The sequence below is a fragment of the Pogona vitticeps genome, chromosome 1 (genome assembly GCF_051106095.1).
Source record: "Pogona vitticeps strain Pit_001003342236 chromosome 1, PviZW2.1, whole genome shotgun sequence".
Lineage (NCBI taxonomy): Eukaryota > Metazoa > Chordata > Lepidosauria > Squamata > Agamidae > Pogona > Pogona vitticeps.
In genome coordinates, this window is record NC_135783.1 from 23,793,000 (window position 1) to 23,806,907 (window position 13,908).

General features: G+C 39.4%; 1 protein-coding gene across 3 annotated transcripts in view; it reads left to right on the forward strand.

Moving 5' to 3' along the window:
• PREPL (prolyl endopeptidase like) overlaps positions 1-13,848 on the forward strand; it is a 38,152-nt gene extending 24,304 nt beyond the window's left edge. For 2 of the 3 annotated variants that reach the window (XM_072989429.2, XM_020800527.3), the window contains exons 11-15: positions 3,558-3,774; positions 6,012-6,161; positions 7,904-8,030; positions 10,923-11,005; positions 13,566-13,848. In XM_072989429.2, coding sequence (XP_072845530.2) covers positions 3,558-3,774; positions 6,012-6,161; positions 7,904-8,030; positions 10,923-11,005; positions 13,566-13,622 — 634 coding nt within the window. In that variant the 3' untranslated portion in view covers positions 13,623-13,848. Of the gene's footprint in view, positions 1-3,557; positions 3,775-6,011; positions 6,162-7,903; positions 8,031-10,922; positions 11,006-13,565 lie in introns of those variants that run through there. The other variant, XR_012083487.2, reaches the window with a different exon arrangement.
• The last annotated feature ends 60 nt before the right edge of the window (positions 13,849-13,908 follow it).

Genomic DNA, 13,908 nt, shown 5'->3' on the forward strand with positions numbered 1-13,908 from the left:
CAAGTCTTTTTTCCCCCAGCTTTTATAGTCTTCCATTTCATTCACAATTTGTTGTTGCCATGTATATCATGTATAGTTTTATGTATTGTTTTGCCATTGCTGTGGTACTAAATACATTGCTAACATTTTATTAAAGGTCTAATCATTGAGTAAACTCAGTTAAATTAACAGGCTAAGAATGCATTGGAATCAAATCTTTAGAATGATAGAACCAATGATGGGATTCAGTTTTTAAGACTGTTTTAGATCTCTGATACTATTGTAGTAACAGTTCCTACCACAACGCTTTCATTTTTTTACATCAGATAAAATATTCTGATGTTAGATGATATTGTAAGAATTTACCTTTAGAGGTTCCAAGACCTCTATTCAGAGCATGTTATCATAGTCTCTTGAGACTGAAGGATACCTACACCTTTACCTAAAAAGAGAGACCGTGAAGCATACAAATAAAAACATATGAATAATACAAATATTAACTTCATTTATCTAACACCTTAATCACTTTGCAGGATTAATTAATTCTGCCTTTTTGTGGCAGCATGTAAATTTCAGCTGTTCCATGTGTTTCTAAATAACTAGAGTTCCAGATAAATAACTAGAGTTCCAGATAAAAATAATTCAAAATTCAAAACAGGAAAAAAGTATTTGTAGTTTTAAATGAAAGATAAACAAAATATTTTACTTTAACTAGTATTGCTGATTGGTTTTGTAAAATCAATTAATATATGGATTAAAGTAATATATAAGCAGTATTGGTTCCTCTACCAGTTTAGTTGAAAAAATGGGATTTACAAATATGGTGAATACATATACAAAAAATAAGATTAGACCTCCTAAATGCACCACATGGGAATAGGCACCATTTGTTACAATGTTATTTATTTTTTGTATATGTCCTTTGTATGTATATGGCGTGAAAAGAGGGGATATCACCCCCAACTTAGCAGTAATAAAAGAAAGAGCCCTTAGGCTCTTCTTGGTGTTTAACAGGAAGAAAACATTCTGTAGCATGCTGAATATTTTTATCTTTATTTTATTTTATTTTTGCTCAGAATTTTAGCCCTTATAGTTGTGAATCACCATATTGTATGTTGTTATAGAGGTCTTGTGCAGTTTTAGTTTTAACTTGTAAACCACCCAGAATAGTACTTGCACTAATGGAGCAGTATATAAATTAGATAGATAAATACAAAATTGGTGAATCCAATGTTTTTGGAGGGCATTTGGCCTCTTTTCTTACTTTATTTCTGACACTGGTCCATCAAACACTGACAGACAGCAACTCTTGGGGGAGTCAAATGGAGATCTTTCCCAGTCCTACTTGGAGCTGGCAGGGGTCTGCTTCATGCAAACCATATTTGTTATTATCAGTAGTAGTCGTGATAACAATCGTAGTACTTTGATCTATTATATGAATTTATCTTAAAAGATGCCATAAAATATTTGAAACCACGTAAATAGTTTAAAATTTAAAATATTGTAAACAGTCTTAAAATATTAAAATATACCGAAACAAAAAACCCTATAAAAATGAGATATCTGTGATGTTGACCGCCAAAGAACAACAAATCATAAAAGTAAATAATTTCTATATTTTCAGCCTTTAAAACATCAGCCAGTCATATCCTATTAAATACCTGGGGGCTCCATCTTGTTCTACCACTGAGATGTAGCCTATTTGCCTTGAATACTAGATAATTAATAAAATGTTGCTTTTAATTTTTGTGATGTTTTACAGTATATCCAGGTGGGATATAAATAAATAAATAAATAAATAAATAAATAAATAAATAAATAAATAAATAAATAAATAAATAAATAAATAAATAAATAAATAAATAAAAAATATGCAAAATCAAGTGGATAGACAAATAAAATTTCTTCAAAATATTTATATGTATTACTGGCTGCCCTTTTGGATGGTAAAAAAAAAGCAAATTGCCGCCCCTTTATTTTATTAGAAGGGAACTCCTTCATGAGTGTTCTGCCAACATGATTCTGCTCATTACTTCAGTGATCTGTTCACAACTCTAGGTGCATTTGAATGATATGGATTATGTAGGCCCATTTCAGTTGAGTTCCTGCCTGGACCAAGAACTAAGTAAGAAGTGCTGCCTTATTAATTCAATACAAACTGCCTTGTAAATAAATAAAATAATAAATAAATTTATTATCATTGTAAGTCTATACAGAGTATACACATACAACAAAATTCACACAGACATGGTATTGTACTCCATTGATCCATCCAGCCCAACATTGTTGATACAGGCCAACAGTAATTCTCCCGGGTTACAGACAAAAGCTCCTACATGGAGATATCAACTTTCTGCATATAAAGAATGTGCTATACCATTAAGCCCTGCCACTAAGCTTAGGTCTTCCCTATAAATCTCTCTGTGGCTTTTAATACCAGTTACCATTCTGGACCACCTAGTGGAGCTGGGCCTTGAGGAGGCTGTACTGCAGGAGTTTTAGTTCTTCCTTTCAGGCCATGTCCAGAAGGTAGTGGTAGAGGGCAACTATTCATCCATAGGCATAGAATTTTGTCCTGTCCCCTACGTCACTGGTCCCCAACCTTTTCCAAACCGCGGACTGGTGGGGGCGGGGTGGGGTCTGTGCGCATCGGATGTGTGTGGTGCGCTCGTGGGGACGTGGCATGCACTTGCGGGGGGTGCCTGTGTGGGTGGGCGGGCTGTGCGTGCATGTGGGTGTGCATGGGGGGAATGCGTGGGGAGGGGCAGGAAATCTGTCTTTGTGGCCCGGTCCTGCGAAGGCCACAGACCAGCTGTGGACCAGGGGTTGGGAACCCCTGCCCTATGTTAAGAAAGAGGTTATACATCTTTAATTTGGCTTTAAAAATTGCTGCTTATAGTTTTCTATATTTTTATTGTTCTTGTTGATGTAGGGCTAGATTGAGGACGAAGAGAGCTACGTAGGCTGTCTCAGTCTCATTGGGAAAAGGCAAGATAATAAGAAACAAATAAATGCATGCTACAAATAAATAAATAATGTCCAGAATCCTGTTGGTATTCATGTAAGGTTTACTTAACTAGTCATGGTTAATTGCAATAATTTGACAAGGCACTGGGGTACATCTCAGTTGTGCAGTTGGGCACATGAACTCATCACCTTGTCAATTAGTCACAGTTAGTCTGAAATTAAATAAAGCCTGGCTGGAAACTGCTGTCTTAATGTTTCATGAATTCATGTTAGAAGAACCAAGAGCCATATAGCAGTCCCACGCTGCTGTAAAATGGTTCCCAAGCCTCTAGAGCAGACTTCAAGGGGGCATAGGAGAAAAATGCAAAAATTGCCTTTTCACATTGAAAAGGCAATTTTTAGCCCAACCTGTTCCACGAGCAGTTTTCTCCTTAAATATCTTAGGATCCATACCTAATTATTTTGCTATAACATTTAAGAAATCTATGGGAGCTTTAAACAAGCATTTGTACATCAAAACACATGCACTGGCCAATCTATGAAATAGTGCTTTTTTAATATATGTGTCACATTTCTTGGGATTTTTCATAAAGATTTTTTTTAATTATTAGAGGTGGAGGAGAGTTAGGCCTGGAGTGGCATCAAGGTGGCTGCATGATGAAGAAACACAACGGTATTCAAGACCTCCAGGCCTGCATAAGGTTTTTACATGAACTCGGATACTCTCAGCCAGCACATACAGCTCTCATGAGCCTAAGTGCCGGAGGAGTTCTTGCAGGAGCCCTCTACAATAATGATCCCCATATTATCAGAGCTATGGCCTTGCAGGTGAGGTCATCAGAATTCCATTTCATTTCACTCCAACTATCAGGAAAATCTCTTTTCAGGGTCACTTTCAAAGAGAGTGTGATCTCATAATGTGGAACATCTTTCTAAAAATCTGTTTAAGCTCAAGAATGAATTGTGGGTCCACAAGCAGTGACAATATCAATCAAAACAGCACAGGACAAACTCCCACCAAACTCTTATGACATCCCGAGTCTAAAATGTTTCGTTGAGCCTCTTATCTCAGCTTCTAAATCACACCCAAAGGCATTTTAGCCAATGTTTCATAGAATCATAGAATAATTGAGTTGGATGGGGTCTTTATATAAGGCCATCGAGTCCAACCCCTGCTCAATGCAGGAATCCAGATCAAAGTAGTTCTGACAAATGGTTGTCTTATTTTCTCTTGAATGCCTCAGCACCTCCCTAGGTGTTCGGTTCCATTGTCATCCTGCTTTAACACTTGATGTTTTTCTTGATATTTAGCCTAAATCTGGCTCCCTGTAGCTTGAGCCCATTATTATGTGTCCCCTGTACTCTGCGATGATTAAGAACAGATCCTGTCCCTCCTTTGTATGACTATCTTTAAAGTATTTGAAAAGTGCATCAGATCTCCCCACCTCAGTCTTCTTTTCTCAACATGCCCAGTTCTTTTAGTCTTTACTCATAGGGCTCCACAACTGCAGTTGGCTCTCAGGCCATCCAAAATCCTGGATGAAAAGGACTGAAGCCGTGGGATGGCTGCATTCTGCTTGAGCTGCCATTTTCTTCCTTGCTTACATCCTAGATTAGGACCAGTGTGGCTGATCTTTTTTGCTGTGCCTGCTTGTTCACCTCAGACAAACTTAGCAGCAATACAGTGGACCCTTGACTTACAGAATTAATCTGTATTGGAACCGTGGCTGCAGGTCGAAAAGTCCGTAGGTCGAGGCTCCATCGACCTACAATGCATTGAAAATCAATTAATCCATAACCGGCCGTTTTTGTTCCATTTTGGGGTTTGTTTCCGGTTTGTAGGTTGATTCTCCAGCTGCAAGTTGAACCTGAATTTTGCGGCCAGAGACGTCTGTAACTCAAAAAGTCTGCGAGTGGTGTCGTCTGTAAGTCGAGGGTCCACTGTACAAGCAAGCAGGTGCCTCTGCTTGTCCTAACCTTTCCTTCTGAACTGTGGAGTAGACCCAACCAATAAGAAAAGGCCAGTCAAACTGGCAACAGTGCCATTGGGGGAATGGGTCCATGTAGCAAACCAGAGCCTCTTAAAGTATCTCTTGTCCGATAGCACAAAAAAAAGTTAAAGTCAGCGTTTTCCTGGTTTGAACAGAGGGGCTCTCACTGCCAAAGATTTGGGTGAGGCACACACCCATTGCTGAGGTCAGTGCTTTTGGGAACTAACGAGAGAAGCCCATGTTTCTGGAGGAGAAAGCACGTCTGCGCTTGAGAAAAGAGGAATGGCCACTGGTGAGGTTAGCATGAAGCTGATGGGGCAGCGGGTGTCAGAATGGTGCCTATCTAAAATTGGGGAAAAATTCTCACAGATGGAACATTTCCACAGTTTCAGGGCAACAATTTGTTTTGTCAATAGTTTTAACCTACAATATGGATGAAAATCTGGGTCGAAGCTAGTTGCTAGTCCCAGTTACAGTAGACTTCTTGAATGAATAGCACTTGTTAAATTGACACTTGGATTGTTCATTTCTTCTGAACATCTAATTATAGATCCAGGTTAAGAATGTTGGCGAAATACAAGCAGGCTTCTATCTGATACAGTGGTGCCTCACTTGACAATGTTAATTCGTTCCAGCGAAATCGCTGTAGAGCGAAAACATCGGCAAACGAAACGAAAAAACCCATTGAAACACAATGCGTTCCAATGGGCTGAATACCTGCTCGTCCAGTGAAGATCCTCCATATGGCGGCCATTTTCGGTACCTGTATAGCGAGGAATCCATCCTAGAAAACAGCAGGGAGCCATTTTGAAAGCCGGCAGCCATTTTGAAAGCCGACGATCAGCTGTTTGCTGATTGTCATAAAGTGAAAATTTGGTTCCTGAAGCAGGGAACCAATCATGGCTAAGCGAAATTTCCCCATTTAAACCATCGTTTTGCAATCGCAAAAGCAATCGCAAAAATGTCAACGTAATGCGGATTTGTCGTAGAGCGGGGTAATCGTCCAGCGGGGCATGACTATATTTGGTTTGCTCTTTTTCTCTGAAGTTTAAAAAATGTGCATTTTATTCCTAGGCCCCTTTCCTAGATGTTTTAAACACAATGTTGAATCCTCATCTCCCCCTGACTATTGAAGAACAAGAAGAATGGGGAAATCCACTGGTTGATGAGACATGCAAGGAATATATTAAAAGCTACTGTCCCTATCAAAATATTAAGGCACAGGTACCATCTCACCTTTTAAAAAAAGTACCAAAAACTACATTTCACACAACCGAAACTATTAAAACACTGTATTTGAAAAGCAGTTTTTAAAAGTTCAAGCAATTTTTTCAACAAATGTGATGTAGCAAAGGTTAGAACATCAAAACACATTGACTTCAATAGGAGATTGCAATGTAGATGCTTTAGACTTCAGGGCCATCCAGACTTAACAGGGCAGCTTCCTTTCTGAACAGGAAGCTAGAGAGAAGCTAGGTCTATGCAAGGTTACAGCTAGGTCTCTGTTCAGGTGAGTTGTATTTAGGTGACTGTAGGAGTGTATCTTTCAGATGGACCTTACAGAATAGAGATTTCTGGGATTTGTAATCCAAAAAAAATCAAATGGCACATCCATGGTAGCAATTTGTCACTACAAATTACACCATTTCCCTTTCACTAGCATTCACTACCCAACAGTATGTTGGCAAATGTTCTCAGCTTTTTCTCTCTGGAAAGAGTCTTCTTGTAGATTAGGAAGAGATTCCACTAGTTACTCACCTCTGATCACTAGTCAAATAGTACATGCCAGCCACTGTTTGATGGAAAGTTGTGGGGAAGGGTGATTTTTAGGAGGGGGAACAAAATATGGTGACACCTAACCAGCAGAAGTGGAAACTGCACTTCTCTTGTTCCCTAGCGGTCATTATTTTTGTTATCCAGGAATTATGTGACACATAAGCTGTGTAGACCAGAAATACCATACATATCCTCCCCTGGGCAGGGAAATTAATTTTTTAGTAAAGTAACCAGGTTTTTTAATGGTCTCCTAGAATGATGATTTAAAAAATGGTGCCTGCAAATTACTGGTCCTGCCGATTAGCCCTGGTTAATTCAAATGGTGATTTCAAGGTACTTCTCATCTTTCTGAAGACTGCCTCGTTTCACCCCTTGTCCAGTCCTGGAAATTAAACAAGATTGAGGTGGAATGAATAAATGCAACTTAACCTGCCTCGTATTGTGGCTTACCAAAACAAAACTTGAAAGGGAAACAAAAACATTTAAGGGCAATTCTTATTTTTATTTTATTATATTTATTAGGAACCCCACAATTGAGGCTCCACGGGGCCAAGACAGTCTCCCCAAGCTGTACTCTCTGGGGGCAGTCCTCCAAGAAGGATCAGAGCCAGGCAAGGGCCAGGCCACTGATTCCCAACTCGGAGAGCCTCCCCAGGAGGATACCGTGGTTGACGGTAAATTATCTAGGCTTCCTTATAAGGTAGTAAAGTGGCCCAATATTATTCTCTGACTAGCCAAAAAGAAAGAAAGACAGACCAAGGATTTAAATGGTGGTTTTAAAAAAATGAAACGAGCCCTTAAATTCTACTCCTCTCGGCTATGTTATGAGAAAATAGGTGGTGGAGTAACAGCAACAAAGAGCTGACAAGTTTTTCTTTTAGTTTCTGTCCAGTCTTAATCACAGAGGATGTTTAGAGAGGTTTTAATAGAAAGTCCAGGTGTTTACCAAGTGCAAGTATTTATTAAGTCACAGATAAAATCTTCCCATATTTCTCAAGTGTAGCTGTGGTGAAGGTGTTTTTTAATCTATGTAATTAAATCTGTGTATTTTTTTTTCCTGCTGACATTTGCAGAAGAGCTTCCATGAGGTTAAAATTTAATGACTGAACAGATTGGCATCAGTAACTCCATCCTGTTAACTCAGACATTTCCTTCCCCATCTCCCTCCCATGCCACCCCTCTCTTTCTAGAAGTATCCTTCTCTTTTCATCACAGTCTCTGAAAATGATCAGCGAGTACCTTTGGCAGGATTGTTAAGATACATCTGTAAACTAAGAAAAGCTGTGCAAGATCATGCCAACAGCACGTACGAGAAAGGTAATATTAGACATCCTTGGTTAGATTACGGTTGTCTAAATTATTGTGTAAAAAACAATACAATTGAAGGACCTTTGCTCCAGCCCAGCAAAATAATACATATTGTATATGCAAATAGGCACTTTTAAGTCCATTTCGCACAAGCTGGAAAGTTCAGCCTAGGAGCAAGAATTGTGTATGCAAACCCGAAGTGGGAAGCTTTGCAGTTGCATTTCTTCCAGGTAAAGAAAGAGGCAGGGGGCATGGGCATTCCTTAAGTATCCCTTTTCCAAAACCTGCCATAGAGCAGAATGTCTGGTCCCATGTCCTGCTTTGGATTGAGTCTTTAAGCTGTAGTTTTGTGGTACATACAGGAAATTGTTATCTCTTTTTTGCTTTATGCTTCTTAAAGTAAAAACCAGTTTCAGCTTCAAGTGCGAGGGAGCTGCAGTTCTTAATATGGAAAGTGGCAAGAAGCATGGCTCAATGGATTGTGAGAACTGAAATGCTTAGTGAAGATTACATATGGTGAACTAGATCAGAGATTGGAAAAGTTGTTTAACTGCCCGGACAAAAAAATACCCAAACCAAACTAAATGTAAGCTTTTGTGATGGATCCAGTTCTTCAGACATATGAGAGGGAAGCAAAACCACAGATTATATACTGGAAAAGCACAGGAAACGGATTAAAATGTTGATTGCATATACCTCCTGGTTATAGTGGATAGAGCCATGCTTCCTGTTTTTGGGAGTACAAAACCCCGAAACCAGCCAGCATGGCCAGTGACCTTTGGTCTGAACTAGACCTTGTGCTATATGAATATCTATCGTCACTAAAGAGAGTGATGTTAGACAAGATATAATAGAGACGGTCAAGAAGAACCCACATTCCAGGCTAGGAACAAAAACTGTTTTCACAAAGCTCTAGTAACTGTCTCTGTACATCTTTTACTTGATTAAGAGTCAATTTTTTTATCCTGCCTTTCTTACACATAGCTCTTCCTGCAACATTGAGCAAGCTGAGAGGTAATGCCTGGTTCTGGGTCCCCCAGTGAGTTTCATGGCCGAGAGTAAACTTGACACCAGATTATCCCACTACAGTGGTCTTGTGCTACTTATCACATTCTCAGGCTATAAGCTACTGGAAAAGATTAGTGCAACAGTGCCTGGCTTTGGTGACAAAATCCAGATTCTCAAGAACAGTTTCCTGTATGAACCACAAAACCGTGGCTTAATTACTCCATCCAAAGCAGGACATGGGATGAGACGTTCTGCTCTATGGCAGGTTTTGGGAAAGGGATACTTAAGGAATGCCCTTGCAGAGCAAGAGCATTCCTTAAGTATCCCTTTAGGAAACGTATTTATTAAGTTGCCCAATGTACCAGGCACAGCTGTAAGATATGTCGTAGTATGTGCTTTCAAAGCATTAAAACCAACAGAAGAATAAATATATGCTTAGGTTTGAGTGCGTTAGAAGCATTATTTTGCCAAAGAATGTCTGGAATCCTATTGCTTAGCATAGTAAGTCACACTAGAGTAGGCCCATTAGATCATTGGGAATTGAGTGAATCAACTGCTCTGTAAGCTCCATTCATTGAGATGGGCTTTCTCTAATTGTGACTTAGTATGTCAAGCAACAGGATTCTAGCTATTAACTTATAGTTGTGCTTCACACACTGGACAGTTTTAGTAAGTATGTCTTCATAGCACTTTTTAAAAAAAAATTCTTTCTTGTATGGTCATTTTTCCTTTATAGTCATTTGCTTCCCATTTGCTGCCCTTACTTTCCCATTACAAGCAGTTGAAGCAAAAACTGCCTTAAGCCAGAAATGTCGAAATGCTCGGGTTCAATTCCACATCTGCATCCTAGGAGGACAGGTGACTGAGCAAGATACACCCATTTGTTGCAGATGGCAAAAATGGGGTGGAGAGGGAGGGGATTTAGTATTTCAAGTACATTCTTCTGACTTACAGTGTACCATGTGAAAGGGTCCTTCTCATGGTAAATACCCACATATGAATCATGTGCTTTAGTTTGGAACAGGAGCAAAATGTTGTCTTCATAAGAAAATAGTTTGGAATAAACAAAAAATGAACATCTAAAGAACATTTCACCAGCACCAGCCATCAACCTTAGTTTAAAGCTTAGGGGACACATACCGCCTCCAAGGGTTGGTGGGTTGGTGTTTTTTTGTTTGTTTGTTTTTTTCAGAAGCTAGATGCTCCCGTGACAAAAGAGCATAGAAAAAAAGTGATTCTCTGCTCTTGGAGAGATCCAGGAGCAATGGTCTTGTGATTAATAAGAAAAAGCATTGACCAATGAAACATACTCTGGATGTCAGGCAAAAACAAAAGAAAAATTTAAAAAATAGGAAAGTGTCGTGGCACCTTAAAGACTAAATGTAACATTTCAATGTAAGCTTTCGTAGACCTTCTTAGCCCACTTTGTCAGACATATAGCTAAGTTATATATTTGGAGAAAAATATAAGCCAGCCCTCCAACTCCTTCACCAACTCATAAAAATGAAAACAGCAAATTTCAGCATATTTGTTTTTATTTTTCAAATTGTTTGCTTTTTTCTGGGACTAGCACAGCCTCTAGTGGATCCTGGAAGGTTGGCCAATGCATCCTTCAAAGTTGTCTTCTCTGCTTTAAAGGTTTATGGGGAAATGCTTAATTTTCATTGATCACCAACAGAAAGTATGAATATAGAATAGTGATTCCAAACCTTCGGACCCCAGGTATTCTTTGACTGCAATTCCTAGAAATCCTGCTCAGCACAGTTAGTAGTGAAGGTTTCTGGGAGTTCTTGTCCAAGAACATCTGGGGATCCACAATCGTGAACCATTGCTATACAACAGTACATATTCTCTTCCATTAATGGATTTGTTTGGCCTTTCATATTTTTTCAGAACCTCAGGCATCTAATATCATCTTAGATGTTCGATCAGGAGGCAGCCATTGTGCTCCATCATGGGATGCTTCTTTAGAACAGGTATCCTTGTTGTGAACTTTTTTGCTATTGATAAGAAAACGCATAGTTCAGTTAAACATACCTTGGATGTATTTGCTATCTTGTAAGGGAAGCTTCAGGGCCATCTATATCTGGAGAATAATATATGGAAACTTGGAATGTTTGTGATTCCCACCAGCCTTGTAGCCTTGTAAGCTACTCTCAAACTTCTTATTCATTCATCTATTTGCTGCCTGTCCCTTGAAACAATTCTCCATGCATCCCTCTCCTTCCTTTCCCTGGAGATCCAGTAGCATCAGGTGAAAAACCTTGCTCCCAGTTTTGTTCAGAAAGGCTTACTACATCCTTACCTACACAGTGACAATGCAGAATGTAAATCTCGAAGTGGGGTTCATTTATGTGGGTGGGTGTACTAAGTGCCTTTTGTTTCTGATCATGGGGCATTCTTGGCAAAGATACTGGAGTGGAATTGCCAGTTCCTACCCCAGGTACTAAGTGCCCTGACACCCTGTCACCAAACTCTTGGAAGGCTAAAGAAAATATGTGTACTGAGCACATTGTTATAGACATAGGCTGAACATGTGCATCAATATTTTGTGGATCTGCATAACTGGATAAATGCCTCAGAGTCACTTTGGGCAAGGTGGTGGGAGACACAGCGTGATTTTCACACCTAGTGTAAGTAAGCTATTGAAATAGCTTGGTTGTGTTTTCGCTAAAATATTGCTTGTTATTCTTTATCATGTGTCAATAAAATGTAATTGTATTGCTCTCCGGCTTCAGAGTGGCACAGGCTGAAAAAATCTACATAGAAGTACTTGTTGTTTGTTTATGAAGAGGAGTACAGAACAACTTGACAACAAAGCCCAATAGGTGGTACAGTGGGACCCCAGTATCCATGGAGGATCAATTCCAAGATCCCACTGATGCTTTAAAAATGCAGCTTATAGCAAACACTATTTTAATAGTGAATGCTATACATAGCATAGTCTCTGGCTCCCTCTAGCTATCAGTTGTGGTAACTTCATCTTTAGAAATACATATTTCTAGGGTTAGTCTTTTAATATTTTCACACCATGGAGTCCTACTGCATCCAATTTTCTCATTGGCTGTGCAGTTCTCTTTCTGTGAACAGAAGTTCCTTCAGTTCATTGACCAAAAATATTAGATATCACCAATAAAAATACTTACTGTATTTGTGTTGGATCCACGTCCTGCCTAGTGCCAGCAAAAGGTTTCCACTAACAGAAGATGCCTCTACCTGATTTCCAGGGCTCTCCTATTCCCTCCTACACTCACCCCATTCAGCAGACTTTCCCAACTCTTTTTGAAGCATTTTCAGGGGGTTGGTGGAGCTGTTCTGGGAAGAAAAAGTGAAGAAGCCCCTTCCAATAGGCCTGTAGCACATACCTAAATCAGCATCCAGGTCTCTGAGAATAAGTACTTGTTCATAGCCAGACAAGATGGAAATCTACAGGTCCTATTCATATGCATCCTCAAGCTGGAAAGCCTGTGGCACAATCCAAAGCTGCGCATGAACTGTGCTTGGCAAAAGGTTGGATTTAGTCATCTTCTTTACGCCCTTATAGTTGACTGGGTATGGAGGACAGTTCACCAGGCTCCTGCATATATACTGGGTTTCCTAGGTCACATAGCTAACCTGTCAGTGAAGGCTTTCCCCTCATATCCCCATATCCCCAACATCGATAAGCAGCACTGTTCATATGTGCTTCTTGATATATTTATCTGTACCACACTAGACTCCAGGCATAGGGAAACCTCTGTTCCTCCAGATGTTTTAGACTGGAACTCCCATAATTTCTTTTCATTGGACTTGCATATTGGGCTTCTCAAAGTCCAAGACATCAAGAAAGCCAAAGATTTCCCACCCCACTCTTCATCTGGGGCTGGGTCTAGAATCTCCTTCTGATTGAAAGTTGCCTGTCCACAAAACCATAGCTTCGATTCTGCTTCTTTTCTGCAAGTGGCTCTATTTCCTGAGAGGAATCCCTATTCAGAAAGTTCCTGCCAATGGAAAAGTGGATATAGATATAGTGGATATATAGATAAATATGAGAACATAAACCATTGCTTTTTGTATGCAGTTCTCTGGTATTCAGCTATTTTGAAAGAACACATATGAAATTTTCTACTTAGCATAAGAATGCATACACACAAACAAGATACTTCCTTCATCCTCTGGCTGTGGTGGAAGGAAACAAAGCAATTTTGAAAGCATTTTGTGACACCAGCTTCAGAGCTGCTGCTGCCATTCTGGTCACAAGCTGTGTTCTACCTGACAGTAATGCTCAATTCACAGGAAGCTTTTCTGATCTCAGTGAAAAGCCTATTACAGCAGCTGCCGTTTTCTAAAGAGAATTGAGCAGGAAGAACTCTGATTACTCTTCAGACTGCAGGAGAACCCACATTATTATCCCCAGTGTTAGAAGAGCACGAATAGCTTTGGGAGGGGACCGGCAATGGAGTTCAAAGAGCTGGTAATACCTCTGAAGTGTGCAAAATACTACAAAGAATGAGTCTGTCATTCTTTAACGACTAAACTTCTTCAAATTTGTTTTAGGTTGCAACACAACTAGCATTTCTGTACAAAGAACTTGGACTTGATAAGCAGGGGTGAATCACCAGTGCTTGAGGTTTGTGCACCAGCTGCTAAAACCAGAAGAAGCGGTTTCGGCCGAATGAGAAACTATTTTATCACTGATTATTTTAGAAATGGACAACTTTAAAAATACCACTAATGTACAACATTATGTTTTCTTGCAGAAAAAGAACAGATCAGTCTTGCATTTATATTCCTCCACATTTTGTGTTTTTTAATTGAATAAAACCATTATTTGTTTGTATACTTGTTTGTTAGCTTCTTATTCTTTGTAATCCTAAATGCACTCAAAGTAGTTCACAGA